General features: G+C 40.5%; 1 protein-coding gene across 2 annotated transcripts in view; it reads left to right on the plus strand.

Moving 5' to 3' along the window:
• Positions 1-18,560, plus strand: part of fbxw4 (F-box and WD repeat domain containing 4) — a 95,322-nt gene extending 76,762 nt beyond the window's left edge. The window contains exons 7-9 of one of the 2 annotated variants that reach the window (XM_026309089.1): positions 1,133-1,273; positions 18,052-18,193; positions 18,355-18,560. In XM_026309089.1, coding sequence (XP_026164874.1) covers positions 1,133-1,273; positions 18,052-18,193; positions 18,355-18,489 — 418 coding nt within the window. In that variant the 3' untranslated portion in view covers positions 18,490-18,560. Of the gene's footprint in view, positions 1-1,132; positions 1,274-18,051; positions 18,194-18,354 lie in introns of those variants that run through there. The other variant, XM_026309091.1, reaches the window with a different exon arrangement.
• Positions 18,561-24,666: the final 6,106 nt, after the last annotated feature.

A 24,666-nucleotide genomic window follows, 5' to 3' on the forward strand; every position in this document is an offset into this window, starting at 1 on the left:
ACACACGTCAACCAGACAAACTCAGTGACAGGTTTAAAACTCAGTCAGTCAATTATTTAATTGAATGGTTGATACAAAAACATTTAATTTTCCAGAAAATATACTATATCATAATATATTATTAATATATATAATATAATATATATATATATATATATAATAAAATACTTATCTATTTTCTGATTAGTTCACATGATAACATGTTTAATAATGTGACAAAAAAAAATTTATTTAAGTGGTTAGTCTTTTTCAGTCTAACAATAATATAAGGTTTATTCTTAACACAAGGCATCGATGGGGGTGTCTGAGTTAAGCACCTCAGAATGGTTTTTCTGATTTTTGCTGGCAATGTGGCTCTACTGGCTGTTGTTTTTTCACTATGCCCCAAAACTGGATCAGCTTTATTACATTCCTCTACAAACATGCATTTTTGTTCCAAGGTCAATTCATGTGTTTTCATTCACTGTGATAGGAATACCAGCTAGCATGTGGGTTTGCATGTGTGCTTTTGAAAAGCAGAATAATGACTTCTAATTCAGCTTTCTTGTGCTGTTCGATTCTCAAGTTTGTTTTCACCAAAACTGTAGAAGAACATGAAGTCTTTCTGTTAGCTGTGCTTGACCCCAGAGTTGAGTTCCACTTGTGAAGAGACACACAAAGCTTAGATGTGGCACGTGACACTGTCCTGCATAGGTTCTGTAACAATAGTGTAACCATTTTATATAACTTTATAAATGTAGTCTGTCAGTCATCATAAGAGGCCTGTACAAGCCATTGTTAGACAGTTTATTTGTGCATTTGTAAGATAAAGATAGGGTGGGGCAAATTTACTGAAAGATCCAAGACTCTTTGATGGGGTGTGTCAATCCTACTGTGAGAACATACCAATCATCACCAACCCTGCCCCCTATGGCTGACTCCCAAGTAAGCAGATTTTCTTAAACTTAGGTCCTTACCTACATAAACATTAAAAGAAACATGTTGAAATAGAAGACATATTGAACAAAGTGCCACAATAAGTGAAAATACAGGTTCAGACATAGATTTGTTTCTGTAAATAATAAATATATTTCATTATTTATTGTTTAAAGTTTCCTTCTGTTTTTTGTCTTCCACTTCTCTCCTCTACCAGGTTGCAGTGTGTGTGTTGTCTGGGCTCAGAGTTTCGTCGTGGGGCTGGTGTGTTGGACATGGTGTTTGAGTCTCCATTCCAGCTCCTTAGCTGTGGCTATGATACCTTCATTCGACTGTGGGACCTCCGACTCAGCCCACGGTACAGCACCATCTCTCTTTTGTTGAGGTCAACTTGAATATTTAGTACAATAATCAGTGCTCTTTAGTACTTTTATTTTCAGGGCATTAATGCAGACTACATTATGTAAATGTGCAATAATATAGTTATTTTAATTGGGGGTCTATTTGGGGGTAATTTAGGGTTTAACCATCTTGGGTGACCATAATTTGACAGTTACAGACTTATTTTTTCTTGATCATCAAAACTTCATTTGTTTTGATGATTTTTTTTTTGACAAACTCTTGTGGGATGAGAAGCTGAAAGCTATCTAGAGGTTGAGTCATGGCAACAGGACTTCTGGGTTTCAGGTCGAAACCTTTCACTACTCATTCGAGTAGCTCCATCAGTCCAAGAGAAAGCTGGTAAGGAACCTCAATTTATACTTCAGGTTGGTTTCATTCCATATCTAGCCCAAATAGGCTCATTAGGTGAGCTATGTAAATTGAGTGAGAGTCATTAGACCCACACTCCTGAGTTGGTTTTACTTCACACCTGGCCTGAATAGGCTCATTAGATGAATAATAGGAGTAAGCTCTGGTGAGGGTGGTTATGATCTAATGGTAGACTCACGTGACCCCTCTGATTCATCAACTTTGCCTGTAGGGTGTGTCCTCCTTGGAAGACATTTGATGTGTTCCTTAATTTCCTGGGAATAGAATGCAGAAACCTTAATCTTAAAACACTCCTGAACTTCCTCATTCCACCACCAAGTCTCCTTATCTGCTTTCCTCTTTCCAGATGACACACCAAGTACTCTCCTACCTGTCTCCCTGATCACTTCAGCTGTAGTTGTCCAGTCATCCGGAAGAACCTCCTGACCTCGCAGAGCCTGTTTCAGCTCCTCCCTGAAAGCCTGTTGTGTGGCTTTCAGGGAGGAGCTGAATGGACATTGAATGCAGAATGTCTGAGCCCTCCACCCCTTTTGAGGGAGGGTTTTTCCACTTGAACATGTATAGCTTCTCTGACTCCTCTATCAAAACACCTATCTTCTCTGTCCAAAATATGTACATCACTGTCTTCAAATGAGTTTACTGTTTCCTTTAAATGGAGGTGCACAGCTGACTGTAGTCCTGTGGTTGTTTGGTTTCTCCAATGTAGAGTTCTGAGCATTCTTCCTTACACCAGACGGCATATACAACATTGCTCCTCTTTTGTTTTGGTGTTTGGTCTTTAGGGTGAACCAGTCTCTGTCTCAGTGTGTTGGTGGGGTTAAAGTGAACTGGTATCTGATGCTTCCCAAAAATCTGTTTAAGCCCCTTTGAAACACCTGCTACACAGGGAATGACCAGGTTTTTCCTCTGTGGATCTTGAGGCTCAGCTCTCTCTCTTGTTTTTCTGCCTGGTCTGGATGTTGCCTTGTTGAAAGCCCACTTACGGTAGCCACAGGTTTTGAGGGGTGTCTTCAAGTGTGTGTCGTCCTTTCTCTTGGCCTCCATGTAGGGAGGGATGTTGTTTGCTCTCTGCTGAAAAGTCCTGATGACTCCTAGTTGGTGTTGCAGTGGGTGATGGGAGTCAAAAAGAAGGTAGTGTGGGTTTCCTGTAGACTCTTATTTCTAGGTTGCCATCAGACCCGATGACTACCGCAAAGTCCGCAAAGTTTTTATTAGCGTCCTCTCTGGTGAATTTGATGGTTGTGTCTACTGCATTGATGTGATCTGTGAAGGCTTGAACTTCCTGGGTCTTTATTTTCACCCAGGTGTCATCCACATATCTGAACCAATGGGTCGGTGCCATGCCTGTGAAGGAGCTGTGAGCTTTCTTTTCCACTTCTTCCATGTACAGACTGGCAACAATGGGTGACACAGGGGAGCCCATGGCGCATCCATGTTTCCATATGTAAATTTCAGCTCTGTATGAGAAGTATGTGGTGTTCAGACGAAGGTCCAATACCAGGCAAATTTGGTCTGGGTTGAGACTGCTCCTGGCAGAGAGGGGAGGGATGTAACATCAAAGGATACCATAGTTTCTTTTTTATGTAGTTTTAGATGTCTGACTTTGGAGGCAAGCTCCTCTGAATTCCGCATGTGGTGGTCTGTGTGACCTACACTGCTGCTACGATGGTGGCAAGGTGTTTGGCAGTGTTATATGTTTATGCTGCTGACGATGGGCCTAGGGGGCGGGCTCCTACTTTGTGTATCTTAGGGAGCCCATACAGACAGGTGGTCTCCCCTGGATACAGCCTGTAGTAGGTGGTCCTATCAATGGCATTGTCCTTTTCCATTGTTTTAAACAGTCAGTCACCTTTTTCTTGTAGGTGCTGGTGGGGTCTTTTCTTTTCATAGACCTGCTGGTTTTCCAAGAGAGATGTTACTTTTCCATGATAGTCTGCTGTGCTTAGGACCACTGTGCATCTCCCTTTGTCTGCAGGCAGGATGTGCAATAGTCCTTGGACAGGGATGACACAGCCCTGCTCTCCTGGGTAGTGAGGTTGGATGGTGGTGGTTTAGAACTAGAGAGTGCTGCAGTGACTTTTAGTCTGAGTTCTTCTGCTTCTGTATTAGATGAGCCATTGTTGTGAATGGCAGATTCCGTGGCTGTGATAAAGTCCACAACAGGAACATGTTTGGGTTAACCCTCTCTGGTCTAAGGGTGTTTTGGGGTCCTGGACAAGTTTTGACATACCCTGACATTGCTTTTTTCAGTTGCTTTTAAACATATTATCCCTCTGGGGTCTGAGGGTGTTTTTGGGGCCTGGACAAATTTTGACATGTCCTGACATTTGTGCTTTTTTCAGTGTTTTTTAAACATATTAATGTAACACTGAAACATATTAATAACACTGTAATCAGCACAAAATTGGCTACAATAATATGTGAGCAGCAAGTTTATACATTATTGTGTTTTTGAGAAAAAAGTGTTTATGCATGGTTAGTGAAAAACTACAATTTTTAAGTCACTGAAATAAGGCCATAAAACACATAACAGAACATTGGTTCACAAGACTTTTGAGAAATGCATCTTGTAGCCTAGATTGTTTGCTTCAAAATGATGTGAAAATCATCTTGTTCACTCATTGACAGAAAACAATACACTGATTTAAATTTTCTAAGACACTTTTTTTAGTAGAAAGGGAGTATGCGAAAAGCGGGTCCTGCTCATTGAACTGAATTAAATTTGCTCATTTGCATACAAACATCCATACAGTTATAATCTGATACAGTAGTGTTGAAATATTAGTCTGATTTGTTTGCACTGTTAAAAGCAGTTAATTTATCTATACATTTCAATTCAATTCAGTTCAGTTTTATTTGTAGAGCACCAAATCACAATACAAGCACTTGACGACAGTGCAGAGGAAAAACTCCCTTTAACGGAGGAAAAAACCTTCAGCAGAACCAGGCTCAGTTTGGGCGGCCATCTGCTTCGACCAGTTGGGGTGAGTGGATAGAGGAGAGAGAAAAGAACAGCAACAATAAACAACAAATAGACACTGCAGGTTGGTGGGTCCAGTAACTGCACATCAGCAATATACAGCTCCAGGACCAGAAGCACCTGCAGAAGGTACAGGGAGAGAGGGAGAGAGCACAAAGTTAGTGACATTTAATGGTGGAATATACATGTGAGGGGGGAGGAGAGGAGGGTAGGAGAGGGGAGGGTTAGGGTAGGGTAGGGGAGTTCAGTGCACCAATGGAGAGTCCTCAGGCAGTCTAGGCCTATAGCAGCATAACTAAGTATAAGCTTTGTCAACAAGGAAGGTTTTAAGTCTAGCCTTAAAGGTACAGAGAGTGTCTGCCTCCTAAACCCAGACTGGGAGCTGGTTCCACAGGAGAGGAGCTTGATAGCTAAAGGTTCTGCCTCCCTTTCTACTTTTGGAAATTCTGGGAACCACAATTAAAGGACATATTCTGGTCAAAATTAACTCCAAGGGTAGTTTTCACAGTAGTGTTGGAGGCCAGGGCTATGCCATCTAAAGTAGCTATATTGTTAGAAAAGCTGTTTCTGAGGTTTTTAGGCCCAAATGCAATAAATTCTGTTTTCGCTGAGTTTAAAGTAGAACGTTACAGGTCATCCAGGCCTTTATGGCCTTTAGACATGCTCAAAGTCCGGCTAACTGGTTTGTGTTATCAAGGTTCATAGATAGATAAAGCTGATTGTCATCTGCATAGCAGTGATAATTAATAGAGTGCTTCCTAATAACATTGCCTAAAGGAAGCATTTATAAGGTGAACAGAATCGGTCCTAGCACAGTATCTTGTGGAACTCCATAACTAACTTTTGTGCTTGTGGAAGGTTCATCATGAACATGAACTAATTGGAATATGTACGATACATAAGATTCGAACCATTTAAATGCTGTTCGTTTGATTCCAATCACATGCTCTATTCTCTGTAGTGAGATACTATGATCAGCAGTGTCAAATGCAGCACTTAGGTCTCGCAGGACAAGTGTAGAGATGAGTCCATTATCTAAGGCTAAGAGAAGATCATTGGTGACTTTTAACAATGCTGTTTCTGTTCTACAATGTGCTCTAAATCCTGATTGAAAATCTTCAAATAGTTCATTTCTGAACTATCTGTGTACTCCAGTTTTCTCTTCTCCAAATCTTTGATGTCCTCATTCTGATAAGTACCCGATTCACCTGCTTGTTTATGTGATAATGCACAGAGAATAACTATTTAGGCATTCTTATAATAGTTTGTGAAAAAACGGGGAATTGCTGCCTTCAGGTTGAGAATGTGTTGCAGCCCCAAATAAAGTAGTTTAAGATCTACAATAGGTTACATTATAACTCTCACTTGTGGTCAAATGAGATTGCAAATTTACAATTAGTTTTGTTTGTAGGCTGGCTGGACTTAAAGATAAGGTAAGAAATCCAGAGAGAGCTCAGAATAGAACCACTGCACTGAAAGAAGCCATTTTATTGGTAATTTCTATGTTATTTTACACCACATTTTAAACCACATTACCTTCCTGTAAAGTGGTTGCTACTCTTTCTGGTGTTCATTCATAAAATCATAAAATTAATAGTTAGTTGTGTATCTCATCAGGATATTGAACTAAGATAGAAAACGAATGAGGTCTACATTTCCTCACAATATTGCATTTTTTATAAATAGAAGCAAACCATAGCCTCAACATAAAACCATACCAATACTAGGATCAATGAAATGCCAACTATACATTTCATTGATTTTAGTATATCTGTTCAGATCAGCTCTTCTGCCTCAGAATCAGTTTCCCTCTGAACTAACGTATCCAGAAATTGATGTGCCTGTGTGTCTACCTGAACCCATATCAGTCAACCACAGATCAGAGACTCTGTTTCCCATCACCTGTTCCTCCCATCTCCTCTCTCTGTTGGAGAGAGAGTTCATCTTGGACCAAGCCTTTATGGGGTGGCTGTGGCTCAGGAGGTAGAGCAGATTGGCGATGAACCAAAGGGTTGGTGGTTTGATCCCTGGCTTCACTAGTCCACATGTCTAAGTGTCCTTGAGCAAGACACCGAACCCCAAATTGCCCCCAGGGCTGTTTTGCTGAGTGATTGTGAGAGCAGATGGGTGAATGGGCAAATGGGGTTAAGAGTGCTTTGAGTGCACTTGAGTGTAGAAAAGCGCTCTACAAGTATAAGACCATTTACTTGGCTCCTATGGGAGTGTTTGAAAAACGTTTTCACCCTCTTTTTTTCTTTCCTTTTCTTGGCACAAAACTACTTCACCTTCACCTCGAGTTTCTCCCACTCAACCTGTCTCCTCTGCTTTGTTGTGTTTGTGTTTGTGTTTGTGTGTGTGTGTGTCTGTGTGTATATGAAGTATGGATAAATCACTCCCACAGTAGCAATGCTGCCAATTCATTGACTTCTTTAGTGACTGCTTTTTGATAAAGGGACTAGCAACAAATCTGGTGACTCTCTGGACAGAGCATACCTGCTTTCTAAATATACATAATGTCAGTCATTTTAATCTTACATACAAGGTTATCCTTTCATATAATTAAATATTATATTTAAAATAACAGTCACAATGCAGAAATGCATACATAACATGCCTGGCCATAGAGTTAGCCACAGATACAAAATAAATATCTAGAGTTTACTAAGGAGTAAACTCTAGGTGCTCCAGGCCATATAAGTTGCATAAATAGATCAAACATTTTTGGTCCTTGGCTTAACAAATAAGGACAGCATGGTGGCTTGGTGGTTAGCACTATTCCCTCGCAGCAAGAAGTTTCCTGGTTGTTCTCTTGGTTGTTTTCATGTTCTCCCTGTGCTTGTGTGGGTTTACTCTAGGTACTCCTGTTTCCTGCCACAATCTAAAAACATGTATATCAGGTTGACTGGTGACTCTAAATTGCCCATAGGAGTGAATGTGAGAGTGTGTAGTTGTTTCTCTATATGTGTGGTCCTGTGATGGACTGGTGACCTGTCCAGGGTGTACCCCTGCCTTTCACCAAAAGAGAGCTGGGATAGGCTCCAGCAGATCCCCATGACCCTAAATAGGAATAAGCAGGTATTGATAATGAATGGATAGCTTAACAACTAGTCTGTCATATTTCAAGACAGCAATAACACTTTCACTGTCTCTGACTGTCCTCGGCGGTAATAGCAGTTCCTTTCTCTTGTTTTTCATTGATGAAAACAGTAGCATATTAATTTCAGTCTCACCCTTACATTCTGTCAGTACTTTAAAGTTTTCCATCTTGTAACGTCAAACATCTTCTAGGTCTACCAGTGTGTGAAGGCTAAAGGGATAAATAACAGTTTGAAGGGGAAGGGTGGGAGGGCAGTGGGTCAGAACATTAGGTAACTTGATTCAGAAATGAAAAGACCTATTCTCTTTTTTTCCCTGAAGAAGCATCAAATAGCCTGACCCACCTCTCCGAGCATGAAACACATGCCTGCAGTGGATCAAAAGCTGTGTCATGACAGCAGCTCATAGAGTGACTTGACCTGCTCTCAGAAAAGCCTCTAAGGAGCTGATCAGAACATGTGCAGGGTGTCTTATCATGGTTCATAAGCTGCTTTCATGTGTTTTGTGTAGCTGTGCAGCCCAGCTCTGCAATACTGCAGTAAAGTAAGAAAAATATTCACAGATTTGAACAAATAATATCTCCCTCCTATAGTAAAAGTAGACAACAGTGCTAGACAAACATTTTTCTGTGTGCAGCTAGCTCAGAGACGATGACACAGGGAACATCTCCAGCATGGAGTTCATTATGAAATTCTGTTTATTTATGTAGTATTTGATTTTGTAGTAAAATTAAGATCTGCTAAGACTGGTGCTAATGTTGTTACCCTCTGTAATAGACGTCCTGTTCAGTTGGGAAGTGGTGGCATTCATGCATTTGTTGCATGGAAAGATTTGTTGCATGTGCTTTGATTATTTCATTTGAAACAGCACTGCTGTCATATTTATTCAAGAAATTAAGCCAGGGTTTGTGCAACTTCTCTGGCCCAGTTTTTGGGGTACGCACCTGTCTGCAGCTGGGACCAGGGTGGCACTGTGGTGGCTTCCTGCTATGGCTGTGTATAAAATTCAGTAACAAACTCACACACATGCACGCTTACACATACGCACGTGCACACACACTCCCACACATACTCATGCACACATATTTTATAGTAGTTGTGATTTCTCTGTTATTGATGACACTGTAAATTGCATTATTAATATTATAGTCAATATTATCGTTTTTATTACTATTATCAACAATATTGTATTGCATTATCACTCAGAATCGTAATGCATTATCATATGTCATTATCAGTGACTTTGTTTCACATTCTATTGCTGACATTCTAGAAAGCATTGTTATTGTTGATATGTATCTCTATCCTTATCCCTTTTGTCCCTCCACCACCTGACTTATCCTGTAGCTGATCACCAAAATACACAAGAGCTATATAACGAGGAATTTGAAACTTGGAAAAGCAACTCTGTTAGCTCAATAAGGCATCTAGATCCTCATACTGTATGCCAAGCAGCTGTTCAGGACAGATTTTAAAAAAAAAAAAAAAAAAAGAAGAAAAACATGTCAGCATCAATAAGAGGAATTAAGTAGGCATACGAGCGATTGGAAAATTTGGAAGCAGTTCTAAACTAGTACCGGGTCTGGATTTCCATCCCTACTTGCCAGCTGAGGTGGTTCAGATGTCATCCACTGAAAGTATTCCAGCTATGTCGAATGGGTAAGAGGCCATGGGGAAGACCCACATTACGATGGAAAGATTATACAGTATATTTTATTTGGCATGGGAAACCTCAGAACCCCACTAGGAGCTGGTAGAAAGCAACTACTTTGCTTAGCTTGCTGCCAACATAACCCCCAAATAATGACAATGAAAATGGGTGGATGGGGGATACTTACAGAAAAATCCTATCATTTAATAACAATCTATTATATTATGCTATGCTACAGCAGGAAAATTATTACCCACCTATGATAATCCGAGGTATATTAGATCTTGAGACTACATTGTTATGTCTGGAGGCCAATCAAAATATGGATTCTATGGTAAAATATTAGCAGTTTGGGACAGGGATTGACCATGAATTTAAAATGTACATCATTAGTCTAATATTCACTGAAATTAAGTTAATTATTGGGTACGTTACTTACTTATACAGTATATTACTACATTACAGTATTACTGTATCTGAATTGTAATACATTACATTACTTTTAAGTTACTTTTAAGTTATTTTCACTAAGATAACCACAGAATATGACTAGGCATTCTAAAATGCTAAAATTTACTTTATTCATCCATTATAGATCAAGTGGACAACATGTTGTTTCTCAGTGTAGTTACATTGGTGTCACACATAGACCATTATGTTCTTTTCCTTTTCAAAACCAACATTTACCAACATTTGATTAATAATAATAACAGAATTATAATAACCTTATTATTATTTCTTATTCCTGGGTTTCAGTTTAATTATGAAATGTCAATTCTCATACATGCACTTTCTTGTCTCTCTTGCTTCACTCAATACTTTACATTAGATCTCCCATTAAATAGCTTATAACAACACCCCAGGGAGATGTGTACCCTAATAGTGGAACAAAACATATATTTTCATTTTATGCACAGCTATAGCATATATAGATACATTTTTTAACTGCCTTTAATAGGCTCACAATAAAATTCCAAACCTGTTATTTTCTTTGGTGTACAAGGAACTAAAAAGCAGTCCTCTTTGTTGACAATATTAATGCAGTAGCTCTCCCTTCAGCTTAATGTATGTGAGCAGCTTTTATTTTGGGTAGAATGGGATAGAGAGGCTTCATTTTGTATTTCAACACGATCAGTCAAGTAAAACAAATCAGATGTGAATGGCAGGTTACTCCAGGGACTTTGAAAAGGGTTGGGCTGGAGTAAAGGTTGACAGAGGGGAATGCCTCTTTAAGTATCAATAATTCATATGATCAAACCTAACTGGCCTCAAAAGGCTCCCAGGGTCATCCAAGCAGTTAAGGAGGTGGGACTCACAGCCAAAACTATGACAGAGAAAAAAAAAGATTCTGATCAGTTTGGTTGTGAACTCTAGCTATCACTGTCTTTTCTATCCATGCAGTGGGTGAAAGTCACCTAGTGAAACTCACAATAATGAGATTATTTCATCAATGGAAACATCAATCCTACTTATTGATTTGCATAAAGAGCTTTTGTGTGTGTGTGTGTGTAGGTGTGTGCAGCTGGTATTACTCACATTGCACACGTTGTGGGAACTCGGCCAAGGAATGAAAACACCTGTGTGGGTGTGTGTAAGTTGGACTTCAGTACTATTTTATTACAATGCAATGACAAAGTGTGACATCGCTCATAAACGTTTGATACATTTTGAGTTTGCATTTGTATGTATTATCTGTTGATGTGTCTGGCTTTTGTGTGACTTTTTGTGTGACTACTTGTATACTATGGCCGGTCCTCACTTTCTGACAATCCTTATGAGGGTCAGACTTAGTTTTAGGATTAGCATAGAGGTTGAGGATAGACATTTAGTCATGACTGTTAAGTTTAATGAAATTAACTAAGAATGTTGTCCTGTTATAGCAGTATAAAAGTGTGTTTGTGTGTATTTGTGAGAGAGCCTCCAGACATCTCTACTGCCCCATTGCCTGCCCCTGGTGTTTCTCCATCACTTATTTATGAGGTTTCTCTAATGGAGTATTGATGTCTAATGACAAAAAATGCTTCACCAAAACACTTTCCCTCTCTCTTAACCACAGCCACCACCCAACCTACTGTGGCATGTGCATACATACTGTATATCTCCTTGTTTAAGTCAAGTCAAGTCAAGAAGTTTTTATTGTCATTTTAACCAATATAGCTTTCGCAGTACACAGTGAAATGAGACAACGTTTTTCCAGGACCATAGTGCTACGTATAACAGAGCGACATATGATGTCCTTGATAGAGGCAAGAGAGACCCCGATGATCTTCTCGGCTGTCCTGACTAACCTCTGCAGGGTTTTTTGGTCCGAGACGGTGCAGTTTCCAAACAGGCAGTGATGCAGCTGCTCAGGAAGCTCTCAATAGTCCCTCAATAGAACGTGGTGAGGATAGGTGGAAGCAGATGGGCTTTCCGCAGCCTACACAGGAAATAGAGACGCTGATGGGCTTTGCTGATGATGTAGCTGGTGTTGAGGGACCAGGAGAGGTTCTCTGTTGTCTTCCTCACTGTCGTGTTATTCATTTCCTCGAACCATGTGTAGAAGTCATTCAGCGCATCTGGAAGGGAGGAATCACTGTCACAGGCAGGTGTAGTAGTCCTGTAGTTAGTGATTGCCTCGATGCTCTGCCATATGCGCCGAATGTCACTGCTGTCCATGAAGTAGCTGTGGATTCTCTGGGCGTATGCGTGCTTTGCCTCTCTGATGGCTCGTGCCACGCTTCCGCTCCCTCACGCACCGCTTTCGCTGTCCTTCCTTCCAGCCGCTGGCATCAGGCGACGCCGAGATCTGGAGGCCTGATCTCCGCAGCACGCCGAGTTTGCGCAGTTTATCCAGTACATCATCGTGCAGGTTGGTTGTTGCACGATTTCTGTATTTAAGGAGTGTCTGGCGGTCGTAGACATAAACACCAATGTCTTAGATGTCCATGAATTACTTTAGATCGGGCTAGATACATGAATAGCACCATTTTGGATCCGGAGTGGCCACTGCGTACTACTGCCATGCTGCCAGGCATACAAGGATACAGCTACATACAGTATTAGATTTTCCTGTCAACTGATGGAGTTTCACCATTGTCTTCAGGCCTGTTTAATTAACAATAATTTAAGGAACAAATTGAAACTAAAACTGTATTATATTTTAATGAAAATGACAATGGGGAGGTGACACCGTTTGTGCTCTGGGATGCCTACAAAGCAGTAATGAGAGGTAAAATTATTGCCTGCACTTCCTTGATATAAAAACAAACAAAAGAAAAACTTGAAAAACTCAACATGGATCTTAAGGAGTTACAAAAACAACATAAAACACTTCAAACAATAACAATAAAAGACTGCAAAATGAAATTGATGCAATTTATACTGATGAAATGCAGAAAAAAGTTATTGTTCATCAATCAAGGATATTATGAGGTAAGGGGTAAGTCTACAAAATAGCTGTCATTTAAATAAAGGAAGTAGCAAGCTGATAGTACAGTTTATAAAATTAAACACCCCAAAACTGAATTAATACACCATTATCTAAATAAAATTGAAGAGAGTTTTGAAATGTACTACAAAGGCTTGTACTCCCAGCCCGAATTGAATAATGATAACCACGAACTTTTCTGAACTGAACAAAAGTTAGTGAACAACAAAATAATAATCTAATAAAGGAAATTACAGGTAAAGAAATTAATGCAGCCATAGCAGCACGTCAATGAACTTTTTCTGGATGGGAAAAAATATCTGTCTGTATCACTCAGTCTCTTTCAGAACCTGATCATACATTTATTACTGTGCAATTATCTATGTTATACCATAATCCACTACACTACACTCTACTCGTGCAATACATTTTTTACATTTCCTTTTTTCACTCTGCAATTCTATTCTATTCAGTTTTTTTTTCTAGGATTCGCGCTTGAACAGATGTCACCAAAGTCTTGTGGCTCGTGAAATTATCCATCTTTTTTGATATATTTTTGAAAACCACTGTTTTATCTGTTTAATGACACATGTATAATACTGTGGGAATAAGAATCTATAAAAGAGATGACCTTTTACTACAACGGACCAAATCTGGACTATATCACCCTACTCCAGCTGATCTAGTCTCTCTGTGGATGCTGAGCTCGTGCTAAAGGCTATGAGATGGACATACAAACCTTTCCTACCATCCATCATCATGGGGAATTGTCAACTCTCTACTGAATATAAGTGCTGAGCTGGAGGCACTGGTTAAGAGCCAGAGAACTGAGAACTGATGGAATCACATATTGAAGACTCCTGTGTGGATCTGCTTAACTTCAACCTGGTACATGCACAGACTGAGATGCTGAGGCAAGTGGCAAGACAAAACATACAGGACTAGCTTTATTTGTGAATAAGACATGGTGTAACCCTGGTCATGATACTGTCAAGGAAAGGACATTGAGCTTTTGGCAGTTAGTCTCAGAACTTATTATGGTCTCAGAACTTATTATGGTCCCAGGGAGTTCACTCATATCATAGTTCACTAGTTTACAGTCTACTTTTTTACTGCCTCCTGCACATTGCTGGAGACATGCTGGACCTGGCGTCTCCCCTTCACCGAGGCTTCACCAGAGTTCCCAGCTAACCCTTCACCTGTGTTACTGGCTAACCGTTTTCCTGTGTTACCAGCTAGCCCTTCGCCTGTATTCCAGGCTAGCCTTTTGTTTGTGTTCCTGGCTAGTGCTTCACCAGAGTTTCTGGCTAGCCAGCCACCTGTGTTCTCGGCTACAGTATCTGAAATTCCGGCTAGACTTTCTGAAACCCTGGTTGGAGTGCCTGAAAGCCCGGCTAGAGTGCCTGAATCAACAGCTAGAAGCAGTTCCAGTTTCCCAAGCCTCAGTGTGCCGAAGAAGGTGTCCCCGCTGAGGTTCCACCCTACCTTCCTGGACCTCAGTGTGCCAACAAGACCATCCCCGCTGAGGCTCTGTCCTGGACTCCAGAATCTTTGTGCCGATGAGAGCGTCCCAGCTGAGGTTCCACTACAGCATCCAGAACCTCAGTGCACTAATGAGGCCATCCCCGCTGAGGTTCCGCCCCGGACTTCAGAACCTTAGTGCACCAATAAGGCCGTCTTCGCTGAGGTTCCTCTCCAGCTACCTGGACCTCAGTGCACTGATGAAGACATCACAGCTGAGTTCTCTGACCAGTTTCCTCAACCTTGGTGTGCAGACGAGGCCATTCCCGGTGAGGTTCCGCCTCGGACTCCTGGACCTCAGTATGCCAACGAGGACGTACCCGCTGAGGTTCTATTCCAGCTTTCTGGACCTCAGTGTGCCAACGAGGTCGACCCCACTGAGTTTCCATCCCAGCTTTCAGAACCTCAGTGTGCTGACGAGGCCATCCCCACTGATGTTTCTCTCCAGGATCACGGACCTCAGTGATGGCTGTGGTCCCCACTGAGTTTCCTCTCCGAACTCCCGGACCGGAGTTTTCACCCTGGTTTCACCACCACTGCACCTCGACCCTGAACTTCGTCCCTGTGGATTGTCCGGCACTGCTGACACCACCACTTCTCTCGGACCAAAGCTTCGCCCCGTTGGGTCGGCCAGGCTGCCAATGCCACACCGTCTCCAGTTGCAGGACTTCGTACCAGTGGATCGGTTGGACCTGCTGATCATCATGTGTGGATCATCATCTCTTCGTTTTGTTTCGGTGTTGGCTGGTACTGCCAACACCACTGCTTCCCTCAGACTTAAGCCTGGCCTGAGTGCCTTTGTTTTTGCCAAGTGGCGAGGTCTGTGTCTTTTGCGATGTGTGGCAGAGTTGCCTTAATGGCTGTTCGTGTATTTTGTGTGTGCTCTGATGTGTCCGATACCTGGTGGATCCAAAGAACATTAAATAAAAAACATTGTCTACTGCATTTGGGTCCTGCTCTCATCCTTCACCATCCATTCCACCACCAACATCATAACACACGTATACCTACAAAGTCTGTTTCTTTAATAACAAACCCTGGATCACTAGTGACATCAAGGCTTAGCAAGAAAAAGGAAGCATTTAAAGATGGAGACAAAGAAAGTTTCAAATATGTACAACATGAGTTTAAGAGGAGATTAAGAGGAGGACTGCAAAAAGAAAATAGAGAGAAATCTACAGCACAAAACATCAGAGAAGTGTGGAGGGGAACTGATACCTTCACTGGCTACAAAAAAGAACAACCAGGCATCAGTGGGTGAAGTGGACAGAGCCAATGAACTCAACAGGTTTGACACTTCCATAAAATCCCCAGCCTGTCCAGCCACACCCTCTAACTCTTCCTTAATGTCCCCTCCTCCACCTCCTTCTCCTCTTTGTCCTCAACCTGTGTGCATCTCCACCACTGCAGCTATGGCCTCTCCTTCACCTGGGCATGCTCCACCATCTGTCACAGTAACAGGAGTGTTGGTGCAATTACAAAGACTGTGTCATGAGAAGACAGCTCACCCAGATGGAGTGTGTCTAAGGCTGCTTATGGACTGTGCTGTCCAATTGTGTGAGCCTCTACAGAGGATCTCTACAGTTAGGGAGGGTCCCAGCTCTGTGGAAAACATCTTGTATTGCTCCAGTACCTAAAGTAAAGTGTTCAGCTGAACTAAATGAGTACAGGTTGGTTGCTTCCACATCCCACATTATGAAGGTAATTGTAATGTGCACTTCCCCGTTAAGGAAAGAATGTCTTGTGTGTCAATATTCACAATGTTCAACATTACCCAGGTGGTTTTAAAGAGTCAGTTATCTGTGTTAGGAATGAAGGAATGGGTTGATGATGCTGTTTTCTGAGGATGGGTCCTCCTTAGAGGTCGACCGATACGGGTTTTCTATGGCCGATGCCGATATTTAGAAATCAGGGCAGCCGATATATGATGCCGATTCTTTGGCTCATTTCTTTGGCCGATTTTAATTTTCCCCCTTTATCTCTCAAGGAATAAAAAGTGATTTAATTGCTTAAATTAAACATTTATTGAGGATTGATTTATTGCAGGGTACTTGTCACGATGGCTCGCCACTAAACCCACAGGATTCAGATCCTAACTAATCCGGTCCTGGTCAAAAACCAATCTGTGCTCACAGTGTAGAATGCATAAGTAGCAATCTTCTTTTCTCTATTCATCTCATTAGCTTCCTTTCAATGAGGAAAGCTTCCTTTCAAGTATAACCAACTGTCGAGGATATACAACACTCCAACCATCATGAAATGAATAGATATACATTACGCAAGGTATTTTAGTGCGAATAAGGAATCAATCAAGTACTCCTACTTTACCGTATCCATTTTAAACCAAAATCATGTAATACCTCTGATAACCACTATACACCTATTTATATTCTTAACCACATTTTAATATAACATATTCTTCATCAAACATATATCCTTGTAATATATTCACCCCATTTAAACTGTTGTTGAACTGTAATCGCATTTTAACAACAAACTGATATATATCAACCACATTTGAGATATAACCAACAAAAAAAGGCAAGTATTCCCTTAAGGAAGTGAATATTAAGTCATCAAACTAATGCACTTTTAACTGTAACCACTATTCTTGAAAACCAAATTAATTTGTATCTGTATCTGTGCAGTGTTAAACATATAGTATTGATGTCACAACTCTGAATGGTTTATAAAAAAAAAAACAAAAATCTTCCCATAGCGCATGCGCCACCTTCTGGTGGGGCAGGAGAAATACATACCAAACAATACTAAACACAGAGGCTCAGTAGCCACATGCCTCATGTGGATTACACCACATTCAGAAGTATTCTGATGATACTGGGATTATTGCATGTATCAGGAACAGACAGGAAGACAAATGTAGATGCCTGATAAACTACTCGAGTCACAAAAACTGCCTCCTACCGAACACGTGTAAAACCAAGGAGATGGTAGTGGATTTTCTTCATCCCCACTGTCATCAGGTTCTACAACACCTTAGCTAATGGCAGATGACAATTGACAGCTCTTACTACGGACAGACTATTTAACTACAAGATTACCTAAATTTCCCTTTGGGAAGTTTGAATAAAGTTTATCTTATCTACTTATGTGAAACACATTTTCACTGTGCAATACTTTTTACTTTTTTATGTGTGCCTGCTTAATTATATGATCATTTTAATCATATTATTACTTTATTTAAATTATTTGCAATGTTTGTGTTAAGCAGTCATATTTTCATTGACCTGTACAATGATAGTAAAGTCTATTCTATTCTATTATATTATATTCTTAATGTTTTGATAGCTTCTTTAGTTCAGCTACGAACTAGATTGCCCCTTTTCTTGATTTCTTTTCTAAAAGTCAAAATGCAAGGCAATTACAAAGGGTTTTGGTGAAAAGTGAGCTGCCAGAATTTTTACTATGCTTTTATAGCTTTTCAGCTTTAAGGCTTCTACAATATTAATGAAGTGTTCACTTTTATTGCTCAATATTTTCATCAAAGGGACCAATACTCACAATATTCCCTGCCATTTAGGTTTGTTGTTCTTTAACAGGAACTGGTCTTTTTTTTTTTCTTTTACATGTAGGGTACCATTCATAACAGCAGGAGTTGGCGCTGGAACATGAGATCAATACATAACATTTTAACAGAAACAGAAATTATCCTGTTTATCTCAGCAAACACTCCTATCCTTCCTAACAGGAAGTGTGTGATGGAGTGGGAGGAGCCTCATGACAGCACACTGTATTGCATCCAGACAGATGGAAACCACCTGATAGCCAGTGGATCCTCTTATTACGGCGTCGTACGACTCTGGGACAAACGGCAGACTGAATGCCTGCAGGTATGAAAAATATGTCCTCAAGGAAAAAATGCCTGATATGTAAAGTGTAAATTAGGTATAGTACCACACAGTTTTAAATGCTATTTTATGAGCTAAATGCCATATGTTAAAACAATAAACTTAATTAGATTACATGTTTCATATTTTGTATGTTCTCCCAGTTCTTCCAGCTCAGCTCAGACTCAGTGAGCAGCCCGGTGTACTGCCTAAGGTTCAACAGCTCTCACCTGTATGCAGCCCTGGCCACTAGTCTTCACTCACTTGACTTCAGACAGAACCCTATCTACATCAGATGACAAATAGAGTCAACATTTATCAGTTCAATAAAGTTGTCTATTTTCACAATAAATGTTTTCACATCTTGAAATGAACTGTTTATTAATACAAGTGTTTATATATTGAAACTATGGATGGAGTTGGACCAAAGGTAAAAAAGAATTTTCCACAAACAACATTAAGAATAAATAACCCTTTGTATCCCTTCACTAAAAGTATTTTAAAGTGTTAAGTTATTTTTTCTTTATGGTAGTAAAGTTTAGACAGTCTGAGTTTAGTGGTCTCATCAAAGCTGAGTGTAGCTTCACTAATTTGTGTTAAAGTAATTTTTCTCAATAGCTCTCCTTCATGGAGTTGATTATTCATATTCAAAATAAGCATGCACTGCTTTGAAAAACTATTGCTTCCGTTCACATTATTAACAATTTGACTCTGCATTTTAATCTGGGATGATGATGACTATGGGCAGAGACCAACTGTAACACCCTCTGAAGATAAACCAAAACAGTGTAAGCAAGCTGGACAGGACTCATTTGTTGGACTGAGAAGCATGCCAGAGCCTGCAGGTAAAGGGCTAATCCACTGCTTCAGGCACCGTGAGCACAAATGCACAACACATAGAAATCATGTGCACACACTGTCTTACAGAGCTTGTGAATACATCCCAGTGAGAAAAACACAGCTCGGCCTTTCTTTCACAACACTTTTGAGTGCCTGTCAGTATCCAGCCAAAGCCTTTGAAGGGATTAGGACACATTAGTCTCTTGACAAACCCATCTCAGCACTGTGGAAACACACTGTTTGGGTGTACATACAATTGACCCTTGTACCTGAGATCACACACTAGAGGGGATATGAGTGTTTGACTCTATAAACCCAAACCATACAATGTGCAGATCCACTTGATCGACAGAGATCCATCCTAGATAATCACGTCTGAATTGTCAAACCACACACACAGTACACCTGGTTTTCCACACACAGGAAAATGACACTGAGGTAGAGCTGGTGCCAGAGTGAACTTTTTTAAAATAATTGAAACATTTTAAAACTGCAATAAATAAGATTAACCTTATTCATCCTGAAGGGCTAATTCAGGTAATGTTGTTAGTAAGTCAGTAGTGAGAGTAGTCAGTTGTCATCTGCCATTAGCTAAGGTGTTGTACAGCTTGATGGCATTGGGGATGAAGGATCTGTGTCATTCAGTCCTGCAGCTCAGGTGAGTCGTCCACTGCAGCTGCTTCTCTGCTTCTTCAGGATGTTGTGAACTGCATGGTCAGTGTATTCCAGGATGGTCTCTACCCTTTTCTGTCTGTATCTCTCCACTACAGCCTCCAGTGAGTCCAGTGAGTCCATTCCAGCCACTGAACAAGCTTTTTGCATCAGTTTGTCCAGCTGCATCCTTCTGCTTTATGCTACCTCCCCAGAAGACTGTAGGATAAAAGACCTAAGCTGCCTTAGGAGGAAAAGTTGCCTCTGCCCTTTTTCATATTGTACTGTACTATTGTTCAGTGTCCAGTGACCAATTCAACTTATTGTCCAGGTGCATGCCTAGATATTTGTAGGCACTACTTTAATGTCTGCACCACAGATGTTGACAGGATAAGGAGGGGGCTTAGACCTTCAAAAATCCACTATCATCTCCTTGGTTTTAGAAGTGTTCAGAAGCAGGTAGTTTTTATGACTTCAGTCACTGAAGAAGTTTATCAGCCCTCTGTACTTCTCTTCCTGTCTATTCCTGATACATGCAACAATCACAGTATCATCAGAATACTTCTGAAGGTGGCAACACACAGAGCTGTAAATGAAGTCTGCTGTGTATAGCGTGTACAGGGATGGAGCCAAAACAGTCCCATCTGGAGCCCCTGTGCTGCTCAAAAGAGATGCAGTTTCCCAGCCTGACAAACTGTGGCCTTTCTGTCAGGTTACCTGTGATCCAGGAAAAAAAGGAGGAATCAACCTTGGGTTGTTGGGGTTTTTTTTTTTCATTTTTTTGTAAAGTGCCTTGAGATGAATTGTATTGTGATTTGGCGCTATACAAATAAATTGAATTGAATTGAACCCCCATCCTTTTGATTTTGTTCCTGATGATTGATTGGATGGCTTTACATCCTCTTAAAAATTTAAAGAACAGGGGGCCACTTGTAGCATAGTGGTTAGCATGCCCAACCATGAATACAGTGACGCTGGTTCAACTCCTCAACCAGGTGTTCTATACCACATGTCCCCTTGCTCTCCTTTCCACATTTCCTGTCTCTCCACTGGGAAAAACTGCTCAAAATGATAATAATTCAAAGAACATAATCCTCACATAACTTGCAGGTGAGACAAAACATGGTGAAGCATGTAGAGAACACCAATGTGTTCTCTGTAAGCAAACTGAATCATCCTCTCCAGGACCTTCATAATGTGGGATGTGGAAGCCACCAACCTGTACTCATTTAGTTCAGCTGGACACTTTACTTTAGGTACTGGAGCAATACAAGACGTTTTCCACAGAGCCAGGACCCTGGCCAACTGTAGACTCAGGTTAAAGCTCCTCTGTAGAGGCTCACAGCACAGTCCATAAGCAACCTTGGACACACACCATCTAGGCAACCTGTCTTCCCACGGCACAGTCTTTGTAACTGAAGCCTCACCTACTGGGGTCAACAGCAGATGAGTTTGAATCACTGGAAGAAACTGGCAATATGTGTTGGCAGTAATTCTGAGATTTGGAACCAGGCAAATCAGAAGCATAACAGTACTATACTGAATATAGTATAAGTAAAGACGGTTATGAATCCTGACCATTTTATATACTGTTTTAGACATAGTTTAGTCCATCCTTAATATATAGAGAGGTTCACTACCTGCACTATTGAAAAAATAATAAAAAATGTGTTGCAGATAACAGTGTATACAGTGCACTCAGTTTTTAGACCCCCTTTTTTTCAATTTTGTTAATTCTACAGCAATCTATAGTACCTCTCAGTACCATATAATGACAACCTATAAACAGAATTTTGGAATATTTTAAATTTATTAATTAATGAAACATTTACATAAGTCAATGGACAGCCATTTTCAAGTCACTCCAGAGATGTTTGACAGCATTTAAGTCAGGGCTCTGGCTGGGCCACTCTAGAACATTCACAGAGTTGTCCCAAAGCTACTCCTGTGTTGTCTTGGCTGTGTGCTTATGGTTGTTAACATGTCGGAAGGTGAACCTTCAGCCCAGTCTGAGGTCCTGAGTGCTGGGGAACAGGTTTTCATTGAGGCTATCTCTCTTCTTTGCTCCATTCAGCTTTCCCTCAACCCTGACCAATCTCCCAGTCTCTGCTGCTGAAAAACACCCCCACAGCACAATGCTGCCACCACCATGCTTCACTGTTGGGATGGTATTGAGCAGCTAATGAAAGGTGCCTGGTTTCCTCCAGACAAAACATTTAGAATTGAGGCCACACAATTCATCCTTGGTTTCATCAGGCCAGAGAATCTTCTTCCTCACAGTCTGAGAGTCAGGTGCTAACTTTAAAACTTTGCAAACTTTCATGTGTTTTGCATTGGGGAGAGGCTTCTCTGCCATAAAGGCCAGATGGGTGGAGGGCTACTGTGATGTTGTCCTTCTGGAACTCTGTCCTATCTCTACACAGGATCTCTGGAGCTCAGTCAGAGTTACCAACAGGTTCTTGGTCACTTCGCTTACTAAGGTCCTTTCCCATGATCGCTCAGTTTGGCAAGGTGACAAGCTCTTGGAAGAGTCCTGGTTGTGCCAAACTTCTTCCATTTGAGTTTTATGGAGGCCACCATGCTTCTGGGAAACTTCAGTGGAGCAGAAATTTTTGTAGCCTTCCCCAGCTCTGTGCCTATCAACAATCCTGTCTCTGAGCTCTGCAGGTAGTTCCTTTGACCTCATGGCTTGGTTTCTTGGTATCTGACATTGGCAAGGGGTACAAGACGGGGGTTCAGAGAGGGGTCCTAACACTATCCAACATGTAGTCTTGATGGTGTCCATAATGCCATGAGCAGGAAAGTTATAATAAAGCCATGCGTAAGTTTGTGCTTGTCCTGGGATGCCCACTGTGAGTCTGGACTATGACCCTCCCTGCTGGTCATTAATGACATATATTAGATCATGTGACATCCGTTAACTAATATGCGTGAGCCAAACAAAAGAAAAATGGTTAAGGTGCACACCCATGCAGGAGATGTGTCCTCCAGGGACTATTGAATTAATCATAGAGGACTAGGATGGGAGCAGACTCCACAACAACACACTCCACAACACATGCTACAACAGCTTTTCTGGATGGGAGATTTTGTTAAACACATTACGTTTATTCTTCCAGGATAAAACTTTTCAGTGAAAAAGCAATGCTCCCGGGCTGAGACCACTCAAAGAAAGGGAAATTAGCTCTGCATGTGTAATCTTTTTCCATCTTAAATTGTTTGCAGCTATGCAACTTCATAGTTCATAACAGCATTAGGAGTTAACTGCAGTAGAAACATTAGTGCTATACTGTAGTCACTGAATAGCTCATAAAATTTAATACAGTAAACAATGCTGACAATAGTACTACTAGTACTCAACATGGGCTGTGCAATCTGATTGCAATTCTCTATTTACGTATTCAATAAAAGTAAAAATGGACAAAATTTCACCAGAGAAAATCTTGATAACCATTTTTGTATAATGTGGGGAAAACATAGCAAGAAGTAAAAAAAATGACATGATTTACTCAATCAAAAAATTCCCACTTACATTACATTCTGTCCAACTTATTAACCATATAGAATCAAAGTTGACAGAAGACTGTTTTCTCATTCATGACTTATTATAGTGCCCCAATGTCAAGCTAAAACCTCTGGATTTTGTTCCAAGACTAGAAAAAACTCAATTAAAAATCCCACTTTGTAACAACACAAATAACAAAATATCTTGTCTGCCTCTTTAAAAAACAATCTAACAGTTTTTTTCAATTCCTTCTACTTTTAGCTGTTTTGACAGCTGCTCTTTCTTTAAGTTCATGAGCTTCACGGACTAAACATCATGGCTTAACAGAAGAGGCAATTCTGTGAGTAAGTGAAGGGGCCACTGCCAGTTCAAACATGTTTATAAAGCATCAACGAACTGACTGGTCTAAATTTCAAACAGTAGACACTAAAGTAACAAGAATGTGGAAATCTGATTATAAAATAAAGTTATGGATAAATATGAAACTAAGTTACAATGATATAAGTAACTGTTCCAGTAAATTTAAATGATAAAAATAATTGTTTGAATTTGTTGCTTTACTTGATACTGTTTGGTCCAATAGACACTTCTTTCATGAACACCTTTTCTAGAGATTTATTCCATTGGAAAGAGTTTTCTTCTCCACAATCATCAGGTGTTTTGCATAAGGGATTTGTTGGGTTCTATGTAAAAATTATTTTATTGTGATTTGGCACTATACAAACAAATTGAATGAAAGATATTCCCATCTGAGGTCACCAGAGCAGATCATCCCACAGTCTGCATATTTGCTTTGGCAACGGTTTTACCCCAGAATGCATTTTCTTCAGTAAGACTCCTCAGTATGAGCTCAGAGCGCTACATAAACAAACACAGTCACACATAGAAATCACCATACTGTGACTGATTTTTTTCTGACCACTTTAACTGGAGCTGAATGGAATGGACAGTTTCCCTCGTGACTAGGTGTGAGGCTTGTATCCTTTAGCCCTAAAGTTAGGCTATGCCTCCTGGCTGTTGCAATGGCAGAGACAGGCATTTGAAAATCAGATGCACCTTGCTGAATTTGGATGGTTTGGACTATTGTTTTCAAAGTGTTTGTGCAATAAGTAGTTGTTCACAAACCTGAGGAGTCTCAGTTTGGTTACATACTTCTTTCTCACTGAGTCCTGCTAAAACCATATTTGTAACAATGGGGCCATCTGGTGTTCAGAAGGTGAAGTGCATGTGATTGTAGTAGAACCTTAGCTGAAGACTGGTATGGAGTTGAACATACTGTTTATGTTTTTTTTTGGTGCATGGGTGTATCATTTTGATACAAACCGTTTCTTTTACAGTTTTTCTTCTTTTGCTGTATCTTATTATTTGCTGTATAAATCAATCCCCATGTGTTAGGTTATAGTTCTCTTTCCATAAGTAAACATCCAGCAAAGGGCATATAAAAATTCATATTTTCATATGGCAAATGTAGCACTTTACA

The sequence above is a fragment of the Mastacembelus armatus genome, chromosome 15 (genome assembly GCF_900324485.2).
Source record: "Mastacembelus armatus chromosome 15, fMasArm1.2, whole genome shotgun sequence".
Taxonomy (NCBI): Eukaryota; Metazoa; Chordata; class Actinopteri; order Synbranchiformes; family Mastacembelidae; genus Mastacembelus; species Mastacembelus armatus.